The following is a 20,245-nucleotide window of genomic DNA, read 5'->3' on the forward strand; positions in this document are numbered from 1 at the left end:
TGCTTAATCATCATGAATAGTATGTCATAAATCTAAAAAATGGCAGATAATCACAATAAATCAATAAACGTATAAGTAGTTTTGTAAACAAACAAACAACAAACCTTCCACAACTGTTGCCTAATTACCATGTGTTAAAAATAATTATGTTAGAAATATTAGGAAAATGTAGAAATATTTTTAAATGTAGGGATACTAGAGAAACAACAAGCATCAGACAGTTCTGACATTATCTTATGCTCTCAATATATATCAATATGTCATCAACAACCCCTCAATGTCAAAAATTCCAAAACATTGTCTTAGAAATCTTGTTGTATAATTGCAGTTACTGGTCAGCAGAGACTGTTTGTTTCCTCCCTACAAGGCTTCTTGATACTTTTTGTAACAATTTTTGACCATTTTCCCTTATTAGCAGGAAGGGGAAAGAAAGATGTTAAAATGGAGAGAGTGATGGTACTATGCCCTGCCCCCAGCAGCATAGCTGTTGGCTATCAGTCATTAGCAGCATTCTCCTGTCGGGGAGAAATAAGTGTTTGATGAAACACGTATGACCAGAACCTTGCTAAGGGTACGCACTCTGATGGGCTCAGCTTAGATGTCAGTAACAGCCGTGTGCTCAAGGAAAGTACTGGAGCCCTCTGTTCTTTTCATCACAGTGAAAAGTGAAATGGTGAGCACTGTGCTTACTAGTTTAAAAACCTTTCAGAATGGTGATCAAAAAAGTACATTCCCAGGTGGTGTTAAGTAGGCTAAAGTCAAGTTTCTGTGCAAAGGGGTTTTCCTACAAATATATTTCTTTGTATATTTTTAACCTCTACAGTTATCTTGGATTATTTAAGGACTAACCTAGCCAGAAACTATGTTAGAGGGTCAAAAGGTTTCTGTTATAACGTGCTTAACCTTTTGCTGTAGAGCCCTTCTGTCAGGCTGCTGTTCTGTTAGCCTCGTACAACGGTTTCCAGAGAAAAGAGCAGTTCATAATGCATTTTTCATCTGAGTGCTATCAACTCAGCAGACGGTAACTATTTCTGCTAGGGCTCTAACCATGCCATTTGTTTTAGCAATTTCTGGTAAATTTGACAAATTAAGGATCCAGTGTTGCAGAGCGATTGTTGCAGGAGCCAGCACAGCTCCTTCTTTCCCAGTGACATGCTTCTCAGTGGGGGAGAAACTAATGGATGTTGTGCTGTTCTACAACCTTTACTTTTTACCCTCTTTTTCATGTTCTTCACTGAGTATTTTTGCTTTTGGTTAAAGGGAGTTCTCTCAATTCCTGTCCCTCTTTTGTGCCACCCCACTGATCTGTGCCCTACTCAGGCACCTCCCTTTGCTACCAGCTGTTTAACATCCCTGTGGTTTCCATGTTGCTTCTCCTGTTCCCACGTCTATGCTCCCTTCAACAGCCATCTCCCTCTCTCATACACACAAAGCGAAGCAAATGAAGAACATTTGCTGCTCAACATAGCTATGGGTGTTAATAAGCTGGGCTCTGACAGGATTCATCTTCTCTGTCTTGATACCTTTTGGATGGTGAGCAAGTTTAATTAGATATATGCATGATGTCTAGTACCGTGACACCAGCTCTCAGATTAGAAGTCCCAAAGTACTACTAAAATACAAATACATTCTTAATGCTTCTCTTATCTTGTATCATAGGAAAACCGCTCCTTAAAAATGCAAGAGTTTAAAGATTTGCAGAGTAAGCTATTCAGATTCAAGCAGGTATATTATACATAAAAACTGGGAAAAGTGTTTACAACCTGTCTTGTGTTAGTGCTGTGACAGCAACTAAAAGTTGGGTTGTTTTTTGTTTGTTTTAAAAATATTATCACTATTATTATTATTATTTATTATTACTATTTACTTTGCTTCTGGTACAATTCCCTACATTAACTTTCAGTTGGTACAATTCCCTACATTAACTTTCAGTTAAATGGTTCTTGTTTTTAGCAATTTGTAACAGTGCTGGAGAGGTACTGAATTTACGGAGATCTGAGAAGCTAAATGTGTATCCTGCTTATATAGCTATACCTCAGGCTCACTGGCTTGCACAAGGAAAATTTCGGTGGAACAACCTGCCAGTCTTCTTAGGAAAGCATACACTTTGTTTTTATTTAGAAGCTGGACAAAGACATCTTCAAGCAGAGAAGAAATTCTTCTCTCATGTACATCTCTGTATTACCAATAGGGTAAAAGTAAGTGTTGGGTTCTGTGCTTGCTTATGCTGGTATACGTATTTGGGCCAACTCCTTTGGGATAAACTGTAAAAAATCCTTTCATACGGTTCTGAAAAAATTGCAAAGACATCTTAATGTGCAGCTATTTTAATTTTGTGTAGCCAGGATAATGTGAAGAAGCAAAAAGCAGTGGGGTGAGACCCCCTGTATGGTCTAGGGGCTGTGTGCTCCCATGGCAGGACAGCTGTGATACTAACCTGACCTTGTGCCTGTTCTTCTGGCTGAAGCCACATCCTTCTACAAATGGAGTATTTTCAAAAAGCACTCAAACTGTCTGGCAGGTGAGGAAACATTTCTAGAGATGCCCGGGTACATCAGCACAGTAAATGGAGCAGCTGAACAAGGTAGGAAAGAAGCAACCTCTTGGTCCACGGGCCGGCTGGTGGGATTGTACTTGCCCTTCCTCTGTTTTTTGCCACGCAAATGCTTCTCATCTTCACACTGTTGTGATACCATTATTGAATCAATTTGTTTGGAGAAGAAAATCTTTATGGTGGCAGAAGGGAGGGCAGCAAGTGCTTTGCTGGCTTTGTGCTGTGTTTTCAAAGGTGAGTGGCTCCCATTGCTGTGCTGGCCAGTTGCTAGGCTGCTGTGGATTTCTGTGCTCCTTTCCCCGGAAAAAGGGACCTCGTGATGAGGTGCAAGGTTGTAGCAGTGCCTTTTTAGTAACCTCATCCACTACTTTCTGCTGACTGAGCAGATTGAGTAGGGGAGATGCTCTCAGGAACAGTTGTTTTCTTTTCAGGATTCTCAGAAACATGTGCTGAAGCAATTGATAGGTTATTTATCCTGCCAAATAAAACCTAATGTATTAACTTGGGGAAGAGTCACTGTTTAGTGAACCGTCAGGGCACACTGGGTAACTGAGGCTTTCTTAGAGATCAGCAGAATTTGTTGCCATGTTCACCTCGTTTATATCATCTTTGAACTCATGGCAAAGCACATTTATTTAATGCTTCAGTGAAAATTATCTAGCAGAGGTTACAAAGTGAAGAGCTCTTTCATGAGCTTTTCTTTTAACCCATCTTTTCTTTAGCTGCCTCAACCAGCAAGAACTTTTATTCACATCTGAGATGTTATAGTAGCAACCAGCACTGCCAGTGGGGATCAGGCATTACAGCGCTAAAGGGCGAGTAGATATGCAATAAGTCTAATTCTGTACCAGAAATGTTAAGAAAAATATGCAACATGAGAGCAAACCAAGGCAGAACTGGGAATGGGAGAACATGGCTGCTCAGACAAAGTATGTGCTTTCCCCCTGTTCAACTTCATTTACAGAGTCCACAGTCTGTACTATCCATGATCCGGATAATTAGAAAACAGCATCAGTGTGTAAGCAAATGAAGTTTTCTCACTTCAGAATAAAATCGTCAGGATGCCATAATAACTGTTTATTAGACAGGTGCAGCAACAAGAAAGGTAGTGATTTAATTTACCTATTAGTTCAGTGGCTATGACAGTCAGGGAGATGAGGTTTGTAGTGATCCTACTATGGAGAGGTTGGGCAGCCTATTTCTCTGTTGGTCAGGCATTTTTTATAATGTGGCTGGTTTTAGCTGCTTGTAACCTCCTTAAATATTTACTGTTCATGTGTATGTTGGGAGGCAGTGTTCTGTGAAAATAACAGCAAGTGATCATGTAACCAAATACCTAATCTATGTTTGCTGAGCCTGATATGTCATCAAATTCTTCCCAAGTATGTTGACATACAGCTAAAATGCTAACTAGGGTCTTAGACCAAATCTGAAGCTTGCCTGCAAAGTTGGACCAGGGATCTAGGCTGAGGTCCTAGCACCCAGCTATTGCTGTACATGCATTAAAATTAGTTAGGGCTCTGTATGTGGAAATTGTTGACTCCTCTGAAAGATTTTATGTATATTTCTGCTTATTGAAGGGTTATTGTTATTCCTCCTTGCATTCCTGTAACTGCCTGCTCCACCCTTAATGATCAGAACTTGAAATTAAACCTTCATCCCTTCAGAAGGGGCAGTGAAAAATACTGCTCAGATACAAAATAAGAACCCTTGCCTTGCCAAGACACTGCAAAAATGCTGCAGGGGTACATCTGAATTGTTCAGGATATGTCTGTAACATATCATGCAAACTCAACCAAACAGCATTACTTATGATTGCCAGGAAATCCTTGAACAAAATAATTTGAACTTTATCCATGCCCTGTTAATTCAGGTGATTGTCATGGGTTCTTATGGGCTATCCAGACATTTGAACAAAACATATTATACTTGCAATAATACAATAAATCCACTTTTGAGGCCCTTTGTGTTAGAGGCAAAGTGTGGTGCCCACATGGTGCAAAGCACTGGCACTTGCTCTCCTTGGTGACATTAATTTGGTAGGATTATATGATTTTATTGCCAAATGGGGGTATAATTTTTTGTGCCACTCTGGCTTCATGCTAGATTTGATGTCAGCTTTGTTTTTGTGGCTAGGTTAGACACAGATATCCACAAAAGCATTGAATTTTGCTTTCTGTCTAAGTAGACCGGGATGTGGTAGTGGTTTGCATTAAATTGTACTGCTTGATGATTTGGTCATTCACTGATTGAACAAGAAGAATCATATAACCACTGCCTTAGCCATCAGAAAACTAGTTAAGCCAATATTTGAACATATTTATTATGACAACTGTTTAATTAATATTAAATAAAAATAAAGAATCAGTCATTAGTTCATGTCAGCTTACTCAAAATGTAACATAAACCCTGCAAAACTGTCTGTTGTCTGGGTGGATTCAACACATGAGATGTATGGTGTGCTCACAAATAAGCAGCACAAGTCCATGGATTATGTGCCCGTCCTCTATCTCTTGACTGCAGGCATTTTCAGCCTCCCTCATAAGTTTTGTGAATAATGCTATACTTGCCTACATACCTTTTTTTCCTCTATTTGTCTGTGTTTGCATCAGAGAATTTGTTTCAGAACATAGTGGGGAGGGAAGGAGGGTGCGGGTACACATGGCACTGCTGTGTATTTGCCCTGAAGCAAATAGGTAAGGTCAAAAATTGAACTTTACCCTTCAAGCAAAATGTCACAAGGCTTGTGAAGAGGCCAGTAATGTCCTTGGGATCATGTGGACACCTGCAGAAGCTGCTCAGAAAGCTCTGCCAGCTGCATTGGCATTTTTTGCTGTGTATTAGAAAGTTGTGTCAGAAAAGGCGAACTGTCCTGGTCTCCATTCCAGAGCTTTCATTGATCTTTTATGTACATAAGTCCTGGCAATTGAATACCTCACAGATGAGGTTTGAAATTCTAAACTCATTTGAATCTCATTTGCTTTGTGTATTTTTTTCTAATCAGCTGTAGGAATGAGCATATAAAGACTGCACCCAGCTGCAACCCTTTAAACTCACTTAGGAGCCTCTATGCATGAGATACCAGGCTTGGTGGCTGCTTATCTTGTAACCCCAGCCATGAATTCCTGCTTGACCCTTGTGAGCTTTTGTGATCATTGCTATGCAGTCCCAACTGTAGCTATGTCAGATGTCCCATTTGACATGTTGCCTATTTATACAAAGAGTGAAGCATTTCCGTAATCAGGCAGAGTGGAGCACTGTGTATTTCTCCACAGAGCCATGGAATTGACAAGAAAAGCAGGTCATGAGAGATTTTATTTTTATATTTGAGCTCTCTTCTAGTTCATTAGTGCGGGTTATATTGTAATAGTACTTCATGCTGTAGTGAAGATCCCCATTGTACTAGACCCTGTATAAACATATAGAATAACTCAGACTTTGCAAAGACCCTATAATACCATTTAACTTCCGATTTGACAGATATTCATGACAATGGATGAGAAGAGAGCAATAAAGACAGTATTAATACATGTTCTAATGCTTATTGTGGGTATTGCTTTGGGCTCTGAATCATTAGAAAGCTTTATATATATATTTACTTATAGATAAATATTAGGAAAGCCTATTATAAAAGGAGAGAAAATAGGACAGTAATTTTTATTTCCAAATAGTATACAGCATTTTTGGCCTAAAGTAAAATGTGAGATAGCTAACAGGGTGACTAGCACAGAAACACCAATAAGTGGCAATTGAGGAACATACAGAGACCTGGAACTGATATTTAATGCTAGCTTTTTTAGCTTGTAAAACTAGATGGTGGTATAATAAAATTTTGGCATCTTTTGTGGATATTTTTATTCACTGGTATTTTTCAAGGATACTCTTTCAAGGATACTCTTTCAAACTTAAATCCCTCTTCAAAAGCATTGACAGGCACATGTTTTGTGGTTCTCTTTGCTATTCACTTCCCATGGTGGTTCAGGTGCTTCATACAACAGCATAGCCACTGGCTTTTGGAATGCAGCCATGTAGCTGCTTTCTTGAGTTGTGCTTTTGAGTAGCTCTGCAACCACTTACCTCTTATGTGCTGTAACAGGTAATGTTTCCTGGGAAATCTGTGGTTCTTGACAAGTGGGATGTTGCATATTCAGCATATTAGGTGACAAAGAAGCTTTTAGAGGTTTCTCTCCAAACAAAACTGGAAGTCATCCCAGAGAGTTTGCTTATGTCTTATGAATCTTTGATTGACCCAGAGGTTAGCTGCCTGCTGGTGATGGCAAAAGCATGATCTGAGAGCCAGCACCGCATGTGCCTGTTCCGAGCGAAGCGGGTTGGCTCAGATCCCTCGGACTAGCCCTGCTGTGCAGTCACTGACACAGGAGGGACTAAAGGCTGTTGGTCCCATGCTGCTGGTGATACCCTCACCATCAGCAAAGCTACTCCAAGACACATGACTCAGTCACTCAGTGAACATGTCATGGGCTGGATGCAGGCACTCCTTTGATTTGAGTGGATGGAAGAGGGGGACAGGCTTGTTCTAACCTTCAATCAGTTGTCCATGCTCAGAATATGAAGTCACCATGTCCCACCTGATTACAGACTTCACCTAAGTTTTGACTTGTGAGAACAATGAGGTAATTTCATCATTAGATCTGCTCTGATTTTGCAGTGAATATTCCCTTTTCATGCAAACGTGAAAACCGTGTTCCCTCAGACGAAAATTTTACACTAAATTGTGTACAAGGAAGAATAGCTGCTTTGAGTCAAGAATGCAACTGAAAATATAATTCCAATCAGGGACTGGTGTTAGTGAGGAGAGACCACTGAATGTAAATGAGCTTCAGTGACTAGCACCAGTAAAGTGTGTGACTTACATGTTTGTACTGTGACATTTGTGGGGGAAAAGGGTATCGTGTGCTAGGATGCAATTGCCAGTCAATTTACCCTGAAATAAATGATACCAGACATGGGGCCAAATTCTGATGGCATTCTGGCTTCCAACAAATTGTCATTGACTGCATTTGAAAGAAAACCCTCACTTTTATGCAATAAAGCTGAAGCAGTATGTCCTAGCCCAGCCATGCAGGTTACAGCACGTGTGATATCCCCTGATTCTTTCTCTACCTGTTTTTTTTCTCTCTCTCTCTTCAGATGGCTGGTGACCCATGTACCAGGCAGCCCAGGCTCTGTGAGCCAGACAGATTTGGCCTCTGCCACTGAGGCGAGGAGGAGGGAGGAATCGCCCCAGCCCGCAGCATGGCCTCGCCCCGGCACGCCGAGCCCCCTGATGGAGGCTGGGGGTGGATGATTGTTGCTGGCTGCTTTCTTGTCACTATCTGTACCAGGGCTGTGACGAGGTAAAGGGGCTGCTGCTTGTCTTTCGGAACTGTTTGCAGTGTTACTTCACTTTTTAAATTTGTTCTTTTTCCTTAGGAAGAGGATTTGGGATCTCCCCTGATATCCCACAGTTGCAGGGGTTATTCTGGCTAGCTACAAACCTCTCTGTTGCTACATTTTTAAAGGCTTCCTGAAATCTGTAAGGCTGGCAGGGGGGATGGCTGAGGGATTATGAGCCCTCTGGTTTTAGTCTCGTGTTCTCTGACAGCTGCTCTGTCTCTCAACACCCTCTCCTTGATTCTTCACAGAATCAAAGCCTCAGACAAGCAGTGTTACATCAGGCTGTGCTGGTTTAGTCAGGGAGAAAAGAATCATGTAGGGTCTCCTCGCATCCGCCGTGTCCCTCTGGCCCCACAGCTGTGCACATTTTTGCCAGTCCCAGTGGGTTTGCCTTGCTCCCAAGTCTACCTGAGAAACCCATAAATACCACCCCTGCTCCTACTGCAAGCATTTCAGGTACCATTCTTACTGAGGTCTATGCCCTAGAGAGGAGGCCCCTCTCGTATCTGAAATATGCAGAAAGTATTTTCTCAAAAATAGAACAGGAACAGACTGCTGCCTTGCATAAACATAATGTATGCATCTGGAGAGAAATGATTTCCACAGCTGCTGTTGGGTGGCTTTGATGTCAACTGGAAGCAGAGGAGCCTGGTGTGTGCAAACATGGACATTTAAACTATATTAAGCAGAGAAGTAAAATCACCCTGGTAAGTGAGGAACAGTGAGACAGTGTCTTGTTGAACAGCTAGTATAGTGTAAGTACAGTGTGTTCTAGCTAAATTTTATATTTCTTTTAAAATAAAGCTGCCAGATTTTAGGGATCTGAAATCTAGACTCTCGGAGTCAATAGCGTTAAAAGAGGCACAGAAACATTGATACAGTGTTAGTCTATGCATGCAAATGTACCAATTCCATAATAACAGTAGAGATTTTCTAGTGGATTTGATTCCTTTTTCATGTGTGGAATGCGTTATCTCAAAGAAATCATCTAATGCCTGGCACATATCTAGAGTATATACAAGAATGAAGTGTGTGCAAGAAAAAAAGCTGAAGAAAGTGGTGTTCATTGATTTGCAGGAAGAAAAAATAAAAGGGATCTCTTGCTGATCCAGAAACCAGAATGAAACTATGCAGCCTTTTAATCCATTCCCCTGCAGAGACAGGTAGAACAGTAACACTCGTTAAGCAAAGCAAAATAACCTCTCATAGAAACATTTTAATAAACTGTTGGAAGTTCGATGGGCTCCTGCTATGTTTTGATTCTTTGTTCATGAGGAGTTGCTTTTCACTTGCTTTGCACTTGTGCAGCCATGAACACATAGCTATAGTTGGGGTTGGCACTATAGGTAATACACTGGCCCTGCCCTGCCAGTTTGTGCAGATGTGAATGCCACCATTATCAAACAACCACATCAGTGAAGAACTGGGGACTTGTGGCTTTGTATACCAGGAAAGTCACACCGTGATGTGGGCTATAAATTGCTGGTGATAATTACAACTTCTATTTCATTTCAGTTAAAAATAATATTAATTATAAAAATCTAGCAGCAGATACCACAGTGAGAAATGTGGTATTATAGTGTTCATAATCTCTCTGGAGTAGGTATGAGTCTGAATTAGGTTCTACATCAGCCTAATCACCTAATCTCCCTGTTGGGATAATAGTTGGACAACAATTTATGATTTATTCATTGCCAGGGCAAAGCAAGGATTCTTCTCTGGTTGAATCACCCTAGCCTAGGTGCTTTACACAGAGTACTGCTGGAATTATTCAACTTGCACACATCATTTCATGTCTTGTCCCTCGTGCATTAAGGTAACCCTCCATTTCCAATATCCCTTAGAAACTGTCTAAAAATTTCTACATCTCATTGGGATTTAGACAAGCCACAGATTAGATTTTCCTTAGAGCTGGAGAGGACCTCGAAGTGGATACTCCTTATACCTGAGAAGTGAGACTGGTGTTTTCTGTGAGGCAAATATCCCATGTTCAACAGAATGGTGTTCATGTTTTCTTTCCTAGGTGCATCTCAATTTTTTTTGTGGAGTTCCAGGCGTACTTTGGGCAGGATTATGCCAGAACAGCTTGGATCCACTCCATTGTTGACTGTGCAACGATGCTCTGTGGTGCGTATTATCCTTTGAAGATGAATGTGGCTGTTTTTTCTTCAGCTCCATCTGGTTTTAGCATGTTCACAAGTTGCTGGAGTTAGCTGGGAAAGATAGGTACCGTGAATTCTCTGGGGTATGGTATATCTAAGCTGCTTCCCTCAGCATAGTTGTGCAGGAAGGGAGTGTCTTCATACTGTTGAAAAGAAACAGAACTTTGATTTGTTAAATGGTTTAAGTTTTCAGAAATGTAATTTAGTTGAGGTCTAGTTGGACAAGTTGTGTTTGAGAGCTACTAACTGAGCACTTGTTGCTTTTGCGTTTTGATTGGAATCATATATGAGACTTACCACAGGATGTACATCTTGCCTTTGGATCAAGTCACAGTTATCCTCTTTTTAGCAAACTTGTATGTATACAAATAGTCTTTTCCTTTAAAAGAAAATGCAGTGTTGCTGAAAAATGGCATGCATTGATGCAGTACTTATACTGAATTTCTCATTAGTTTACTTTAAAACTGTACCGTTAGGTGAAAATCCATGCCCTAATACTTTGGAAGAGGGTTAATCCATGAGGATTGCTATGAGGGCACAGGGATGCAGCTGGAATGAGATACTGCAATTCTCCTATGTCAGCCAGCTTATATCTTAGGGGAAAAAGAAAAATAAGGATAACCTTGCCCTGGCATTGCAGGTAGCAGAGAGGGAGAGAACTGGTGATGACACCCCGTGGCAGAGGCAGGGTGATCTGGGAGCCATCAACACTGGAGAAGTACAGGGGAGGTAGCAGTCCCAGAGATGGTCCAAAAGATGTGAGACTTCTCCTGTTTGTGTCTGATGCAGAACTCATAAGGCCAGGGAGGAGTGAGGAAGGATGCCTGAAGTTACTGAGGGCTGAAGTGCAAGTTTGAGGTGGCGGAAGGTCTCAGTGTTGTAAGCATGGAGTAATGAACAGTGTGGGCTGTCACTGTGGCCTCCCTTGACCCCCAAAACTGCAGAGTAGCTATGTTCCTTAATGGCTTTGATCTACTAAAATGGCTGCTGAGAAAGGTACTGTGAATTTCAGTTTTATCCTGACTTTTAGGAAAACAATTTTTAGAAGTTTTTTGGAGCTTACACCATTGTGATAGAAGAGGGATGTTGGAAGACCGCTCTGTGTAGCTGTGATCACTGTTTTCTCCCGCTTGCCTACCGCTTTCTTTTCCTTCATGACCATTGCAATTAACTGTGTGTGAGGACCTGCCATTAACTACCAGCTTTATTTATTTCTTTGAAGCACCGCTTGGGAGTTTAATCAGTAATCATGTATCCTGCCAAGTTGGCATCATGCTAGGAGGGCTGCTTGCATCTGCTGGACTAATTCTGAGTTCATTCGCCACCAGTCTGGAACATCTCTACTTATCATTAGGAGTCCTTACAGGTAGGAGGCATTCAGCCCCTCTGTTCCTGCCAACAAAAGCAACATGGGAATGTTAAAAATTATGGTCCTTCCTTTCAAGAGGGATGATCTCTTCTCCCTGTCATATTGCCAGCACACTGCTACATATAGATACTTAGACCTGTTTCTGTCATTGTAAAAGAGAGGCTTTGACTGGCCCTGTGAGGGCTCCAGCGCTCAGCGAGTCTCATACAGCCCAAATGCCACATGCTGCAAAAGCAACTCTTTAACTTCTGTTAGAGAGAGGGCTATTGTTAGAGTTCAGAAATTATGGGAGGTCAGGAAGGACTGCTGTTGCTGGTGATACACAAGAAGGTTTCCTTTTTTTGACTCTGATTTGAGAGGAGTTTTTTTAGAGCAGGAGTTCTAGACTGCCCCAAAATATTTGTGTATCAAAACAAAAAGTCTAAATCAAGACATAAGAGTAAGTGGGCAGAGGAGTGCTGGGTGAAAAGCTGGTACCTCAGCTGTGCACCTTATTTTTGCATGCATTCCATTTGAAAAGTAAACAAATTGTAGATTGATAGTGTTGCGGTAACAGCTCCTACATCTGAATTCAGGTATGGTGGTAACAAATATCTTTTCTCTGTCCTATCTCCTTGTGTTTGGTGTGCACAGAGGAACTTGAGAGGTGCCCATGGTTACACTGACATTCCTTCCTCATTAATACTGACGTGGTAGCCACGGTGATATAAGCCCTTGCACTTGGTCCTCTGTTGTTTAGTAACAAGTTGGTGGAATTACTGCAGTTCACATGCTGCCAACAGCTTATTTGTTTAAAAAAAAAAGTAAATCCTTATTGTAGTGCGTGTCACTCCTGTATTACAATGTTAATCTTTGACAAACATGTTCATAACAGATAAAAAGGCTTCTTGTAACTCATGGGACTGTGTCACATACCATGCTAATGCCATCGAGGCTTCCTTAGCAAGAACCGCTGTGAATACTGAAGTGGAAAAGCGGTTGCACTTTGTACATGGAGTTGTAAAGAGTCAGTTCTACAACCAATGAACTTCTAGTCTGTGGGGACTGATTAATGGAAAGGCGAACTGTTGGTAAAGGCTGGAGGTGGGAGCATAACTGGTGAAGGTCTATATCCATAAAAGCTGCAGGACTTGAAACTGTGAAGAGTAAAGCAGAGGTGAGGTGAGAAAGGAGGCAATAAGTAGCAGAATGCCTTCTAAGAGATATGAAAATGTTTTCAGCCCCAAACTCTTCATCTCCACTTTTCACAGGACATTTATTGCCTTTTTTGGGACCTGTTTCTTACTGCCAACTCACTGAAAAATAAACGGGATGTGCACCAAATAAAGGATCATTTTCACAGGTCTTGAGTGATGTTATCTAGCTCAGGGCTGTTCCTCTGGCTCTGCTGCCCACACAGGTCCAACCCCAGCTCTCTGCCCTGCTCCTTCCTCCGCCTCCTGAGGGGTGCCAGAACAGGCACCCACCACCCCACATCCCTCTAATCCGCTTATCCCGTCCCGGCAGGCTCTGTGCTCGCCTGGCACAGTGCGGCCTTTGAAGAGGACGTGGCAAGCTGGTTACGGCACCGAGTGATTATCTCCTATTGGCAAGTTCTACTAAAGGCACTGGGGACTGTTTTAACCTCAATGTAGGACACACTCCAAAACCCTAGTCAGGAATTCATTTCTGCAGCTGATTCAGAAATATATGTTTTAGTGTTAGGGCAAGCATTTGGTGATTAAAATCTGCTCTCTGGTTCTGCAGCAGAGACCACAATCTTTTTGTCAGTCCAAGAGATGGATCTTATTTTTTACTAAATTGGACATAGCTTTATTTCCTAAGGATTTTCCCCTGCCCTTTACCTGTAGGCATGGATTTTAAACGGTCAGGATGCCAAGCAGCTGCTGTGTGGAGTTTGTTTAGCTGACTAATAAAGGTTTATTGTAGAATATTAGTAACAGAGACAGACTCTTTGTACTGTGTTTCAGAGACCTGAAAATTAATGTTCAGGGTTGCAACAGACTGGAATGCAAAATGGTGCCTCATCAGGACAGTGTGTCCAGTGCCAGCATCTGTGCAGACCCTGGGGCAAGACCTCATCTTGCATTCAAGAGAACTGACACACCATTTCTCTGATGTTTATTGATCCTCCTTGTTCTTTTTATTAAGTGAACCCCATCACTTCTTTCTGAGCCTTGTTATCATGGATTAATGATGACCTGTTAGATTTGTCAAGTCAGTGACCCTGACCATGGAAGAATGGAGTCATCCTGCTTTCTCTTCACACTGTGACTGGGCTGCATGATACAGCATCAGAAAAAGCTTCCTATTCATTCGTGCTAATGAAAGTGGGTTATGTGGTTTAATTTAGTTTGTTCCATGTGTCATGCTTAGTATTAAGCCACTTGCACTGTGCTTTCTCTTCTAGGACTTGGGTTTGCACTCTGTTATTCTCCAGCCATCGCGATGGTGGGCAAATATTTCAACAAAAGAAAAGCGCTGGCGTATGGAATAGCCATGTCAGGAAGTGGAATTGGTACCTTCATCCTGGCCCCTGTGGTCCAGCTCTTAATCGAGCAGTTTTCCTGGCGTGGAGCTTTACTCATCTTGGGAGGTTTTGTTTTAAACCTCTGCGTCTGTGGTGCCTTGATGCGACCTATTGCTCTTAAGGAAGACCATAAAACCACTCCTGAGTTTCTTGAACAGGATTATGTCCCCAAAGCGCAGAAAGGAGACTTAAAACAAGTGTCCATCTGTTCACCTTTAATCAAAGCATGGTCTCGTGAATGTTTATGCTACTGTTCGTGGAAGGAATATGACTTTTTACTGATGCCAGGTTTCATGGTGCTGGCAGTGTCCATTTTATTTATGGCATATGGCTGTAGCCCTCTCTTTGTCTACCTAGTGCCTTATGCTCTGAGTGTTGGAGTGAGTCATCACCAGGCTGCCTTCCTCATGTCCATACTTGGTGTCATAGACATCATTGGTAATGTCACCTTTGGATGGCTAACAGACAGAAGGTAATGGCTTACTGCTAAGCAAGCGTAAACGTTAGCTGCTGGGAGGCTGTGTGGAAATAAGGTGTAACACATGAAAGTCAACATTATGGACTTTTTCTGTAGCATGTGTAACTTTAAAAAACAACAAACAAACAAAACAAAACAAAACCCCCACACAGCCTAACTTTCAGAAATGGTTACTACTTAATGTATATCTCTTCTGAGTTTGTTCAATTCTGCTGTTTTGTTTGTGGGTTTTTTGTTTTGTTTTACCTGAAGAAATTGTTTATGCAAAACTTTTGCATTTGACAGTGGTAATATAACCCCCTGCCTGAAGTATGTTGAGCGTGATCCTCTGTACATGTTTCCTACAGGATCTCACCCTACTTCCTCTGCCTTTCCATCTCTTTTGTGCTGCTGAGGAGGCACGGAAGTCATGGAAAAGGATCAGGGGTCTTGCCCAACACTGTAAGGCATATAGCCAGAAAGACTGACCTGAAATTGTTATACATTTTCCAATATGCGAGAACTCACCATCCTTTGCTAACTCATCTCACTCCAAACATTTGTGTACAGCATCTGTAACATCAGTAGAGACTGGCTAAATTAAGACGGTTTTTGATACTAAAGGGAATATTATTTGTGCTTATTTAGCTTGTGGGGAAAAATCAATTATTGGTTTTGTGGGGCAGGGAGAAAGGGAGTTTGCCATCTTGCTTAGCTCACACTGACTCCAGTGTTTAAGGGCTGATGTGAAGGATGACAACTAACAGAGGCATAATACTGGGAGCACCTTGCTGGGCTGGGATGTAAAGCCCAATGGAATACTGCTTTGAACATTGAAACTTCAGAGGGCTGCAAAATCCTGGCAGCAGAGTGGGTCCCCTCGGTAGGGACAGCCCAAAGAATCTGGCAGGCAGCATGGGCTGCTGCTTACCAGATGTTTCTGCAGCTGTAGGTGGGCAGCTTTCCCTGTCTGGGCTTGTCAGTGTTGAGCTTTTTATCTTGAAGACTGCATAAGAAAATTGACTTAATTTTGAACTATATGAGAGAGAGAGAGACTGAAGTGCTACATGCCAGGGCATAGAAACTGAGGTACTGTGTACAATGATAATATTTTTCTTTTCTGTTTTGAAATTTGCAGGTGTCTGAAGAAGCATCGGCACTTTTGCTACCTCTTTGCTGTGGGGATGGATGGCCTCTGCTGTCTTTTCCTGCCAATTCTTCAAAACTTCCCCTTGCTTGTGCCTTTCTCATTTACTTTTGGCTACTTTGATGGAGCCTATGTAACACTGATCCCTGTTGTGACAGCAGACGTAGTGGGAACTTCTTCCTTATCATCAGCACTGGGTGTCGTGTATTTTCTCCATGCCATACCATATCTAGTGAGCCCACCTGTTGCAGGTCAGTTCATAAAATGACTTTCTTATAATCTTATCACTACTTCAGATTTACCTATTGCTTTGATATAGAAGGAGAGGAAGGACAGCAGATGCATACTGATTGTGGAGGTAGCTGCTGGGCAGGGATATAACACACCTAGACCTTCATAAGACTCTAGATCCCACTTAAGCCCTGTGTTGATGGAATGATTTCTACATATAGAGCAAGTTGAAATTTAAAAAATAAACCAGAATGGAAATGGGCTTCTAAGAGCTGTTATATCACCAGTTCATGTAGTACAGAAATTGCAAGTGGTTGGAACAACAGATTTCACTATGAATTTACACAATTTTGAAAATGTAACCTAGAGAGTGTTTCATTCCAAGAGTTTGGTTTTTTTGGGGAAGGGGGTAGGGGTGTGTGTGGGGGTGTTCGGTTGGTTGAGTTGGATTTTGTTTGGTTGGTTTTTTTGTGTGGAGGACTTTTCATCTCCAGAGTGCTTTGAACAGGTAGGCATGTCAGCTTTACTACTGTTTGGTCACAAGCTCATCACTGTAATATCTAACTACCATTCTCCCTATCGGTTCCATTACAGTGAAGGAAGAATGAGAGCTCTACTCCTATTATTCTTTAGAAAGAACCTGACATGATTTTACATACTGTGAAAGGACAGACATCTTTTTTCAAACAGACATGTATATAAATATCTTGCATATTTTGTCTACCTTCACATCAATTCCTAATTAATCTCTGCTTCTGAGTCTTTTAATTTAATTTTCCATAGCAAAAATTATTGCAAAATGGAATTATTTTAAGTGATGCATGAGCCTATGGCATAGCTCACTAGATGTTTCTGTATGAAGATCTCATGCACACAATATTTAACCCCGTGGCTCTCTAAGCATGTCTAAAGACTGACAGCTAAATCCATGCAGTTAGTTTATTTAGTGTTGTGGGGAAGGCTGCTGTGCCTTTTCTCATGTGTCTGACCTATAATCGAAAGCCCATAAAAACCTTATCCACCTGCTGAAGACAAATCTCTCCCTGCCCCAGGAGATAAAATTATAGTGACGGTGATGTAAACCTGTATTGTTTGATTATATTTTTATGTGATAAATCCAGAAGTTTATAAAACTGTTGATCACATGATTTGTAAATTATTAGAATTCTGGTGGGCCTTTAAAAACCCATGATTTTTTTTTCCTACAGGCTGGCTTGTGGACACAACTGGCAGCTATACTGCATCATTCCTCTTGTGTGGATTTTCTATGATACTTAGTTCAACATTATTGTGCTTTGCAAGGCTAGCAAAGAAAATGAAAAGAAGGCATTTGCAGTCGCTCACTAATGATACTGGCACCAAAGAGCACATCTGGACAAATGGAGCAATAGCTTATTCTGTCACAGCAGAATTAGACCAAAAGGATGTTGAATTTTTGGCTGTGGATACAAACAGCTACAGCAAGAGATGACAAGTGCTTTCAAGATTTAATACTACACAGCTGTGACTGAGATGGAGGTGGCTCTATAGTGTTATGCTGTTAAAGATATTCCTCTTGTGAAACAAGGCATCTCTCAGATTTTTCTGTCATGTTTTAGTTGACTAAAATCTACATACAGCAACAGTAATACTAAGTTAATGCAGTAATAGAAGAAAGCTAGACTGAAAATAAAGAGAGTTTTTAGAGACAAATGTTCACAGATTTATTTGAAATGCAGTATGTTAACTCCACACGTAATCTCAAAGATGATAATTGGCTATAAATCAAAAGAAAACTACAAAGTAGTGAGCAAAACAGAACAATAAAGTTAAAATTATTTCAAAAATTAATATTAATGAAATAAGCTTTTTGGTGTTCTGGTCTATTGTGTTTCAATGGACTAATCACGCACAACACCAAAAAACCTCCACATCTATCAGTCCACACTAAACGATTTGCAAATAACTGTTTCAAGTGCCAAAGCCTTGGATCTATGATGAAAGTACTTCTGGAGCAGCTTTAAGTTTTACAGTGTGTCTGAATTTTGTACATATGTTGCAATTTCATTTCAAATATGCTTTTAGACCTACCTTTCCTCAAACCCCCTAGAGCAACATTTTGAGGTTGTTGCTGCTTTTTTTCCTGGATATCTTTGAAGCTTGAATTTCTAAACATTGACCTTCTAGGTACGATCCCCCAGCAGATCCTTGTCTCAGAGGGTAGAGGAGGTGCTGTGGCTGCTCTACTGTCTGAAGAGGATAAATTTGTGCCATTAGACTAGGCACACAGATAGACAAACTTGCTTTAGTTACATTAAATTGGAAGAAGTCCAAAGGCAGCCCAGGAGATCAGAGGAGATGCTTGTGTTTTTCCAAAAATGAGGAACATACTCCAGCTGGCTGCTTCATAGGAGCTATGGACCGAATGTAGTTCATGTGGTAAATTACAGGTGTCAAAAACTAATAAATAATGGAATGTTTCTACATTTCCAGAGTGAAACCATTGTCAGCAATAGCAGAAGTTCACATTTCACAATGCAAATAATTTCTGTGTTTTGATACTGTATAAAGCTGCATTCTGTTCATTACCAAATTGATCAGTGTCCAAATAATTTTCACCAATGCTGAACTACTAGTTTTGTTAATCATCTGCAGTGTACTCAATGGTTTCTCATGGTGTCCTATTCCACTCTGTGCCTCAGAAGGGAAAGCAACACAGGCTGACATTCACAAATTTGATTTAGATCGAGAGTAAAACCATCGGAGTATAATCTATTTTTCCATATATATCAATAGTATGTGTATCAAGTAGTTCTATTATTCATGCATATTTCAAATCTAACATATTAAAGTAATTTTTCTTCAGTTGTCTGTGCTCAAACAAAGCATTTCTTGCTGTCATGCTTCAGAAGCATGGTCGCAATCAGTAGCATGATCTACGTGGACAGATCACAGAACATCAGATGAGAATACAAAAATTGCTTCAAACTAATAACATAAACATTTTTCAGCTCTGTGTGGCAACCGAGTCCTGGGCCCTAATTCTGTTTAACATGCATTAATAAAAAATGAATTATGAGTATTTCTTAATGAGTTAGGAAAAATATGCACATTTGGGGGGGAAAAAAGGTTGCTTTATTAATTAGTAGTGTCGAAGAAGTTTTAGATCTTACTGCAAAAGTTTCACATCAAAAACTAGGGAATCTTGTGGTCGATAAAGAAGATAAGCTGTTTCAACAAGCTATAAGTTACTGCTGTCATTTACTTTACAAACATTGAATTACTTTTTTTTTACCACATCATGACATGTCAGCAGTTGTTCATGGTAGAACTGCATATGTTAAAAGCCCGTTGGAATAATACTATATGCATTTTTATCCTAGTAAATAATACCATGTAATACATTGTTAATGTTTTTTGGATTTTTTTTTTAAATTTCAATATATTCTTTCACAGGCTTTTCTGTTTTGTGATTAACTTAAAATTAAGGCATTATTTATTGTTTTAAATGTCTAATTCAGCAGAAAATATTCAAATGGTTTTAACCACAGATGTTTTGTGGAAAATGGTACAAGTATTTCAAGATTTTTTGACACTGTTTCTGCTCTAACTCATCAATAGACAAAAGTTTATATGCCAGAATGATGCTTTCTGTGCATAAAACACACTGTGAAATACCAGTGCTGACATGAATCTCTGCATTAAGAAACAAAGACAGAAGGAAGCATAACAAGAAATAACCTGCGAGTGGAAGAAATGGGAATACAATCCAGGTTTGTGAAGCCTCATACCCAACTTCTGCCTGCTGGTCTACACAACCCAAACTGAACAGCTCATTTTCATCCTGCCATGTGAAATATTTCAGGTGGCATATTATAGAATTCTCTGGATTATACTATTTACAAAAAATATATTTATTGTATCTGCAATGTTGGGGTTTTTTTCGAGATTATAATATTCATGCTTTTCTCTATAGGGGCTATTTCCTGGCATGGCATGGTGCAGCTGTAGGCAGAGATACCTGGGCTAGCTGTGGACAATTTCCCCAGCTCCCACCTCATGGTCCCACCAGCCCCGGTAAGCACTGATGGATACAGGAATGAATGGACCACTACACCACTGAGCCTGGCTGGCTTCCCAGGACAGCATGGTCTGACTTGGCTAGGGTAACATCTGTCTGAGACACAAACAGAAGGATCCTGCCTCAGATGAATCCTGCCTGGGATAATCATCTGTTCTCTGCAGTGAATGGGAATTCAGTCTAAGTGAAGCTGCTTACAGCTGCTGAAGTTATCCTACATATTTATATTCTGTGAGGTTTGAAATGGGGAAATCATCATTCTTTTTAAGTTGCTTAGGTTTTAGTGATAATTTTTATCAAATCAGTCTTGGAACATTTAATAATTTGTACCTTGAAAA

The 20,245-nt window shown here is 40.7% G+C and overlaps 1 protein-coding gene across 1 annotated transcript; it reads left to right on the top strand.

Moving 5' to 3' along the window:
- Positions 1 to 7,810: 7,810 nt before the first annotated feature.
- Positions 7,811 to 17,318, top strand: SLC16A12 (solute carrier family 16 member 12; the record flags this gene model as incomplete). Its single annotated transcript, XM_080347864.1, has 6 exons — positions 7,811 to 7,911; positions 9,975 to 10,078; positions 11,336 to 11,479; positions 13,893 to 14,484; positions 15,608 to 15,867; positions 17,056 to 17,318. The coding sequence occupies 6 exons, from the start codon at positions 7,811 to 7,813 to the stop codon at positions 17,316 to 17,318; spliced, it is 1,464 nt and encodes a 487-aa protein (XP_080203990.1).
- Between the last annotated feature and the right edge of the window lie 2,927 nt (positions 17,319 to 20,245).

The sequence above is a fragment of the Nesoenas mayeri genome (assembly GCF_963082525.1).
Source record: "Nesoenas mayeri genome assembly, chromosome: 7".
Classification (NCBI taxonomy): domain Eukaryota; kingdom Metazoa; phylum Chordata; class Aves; order Columbiformes; family Columbidae; genus Nesoenas; species Nesoenas mayeri.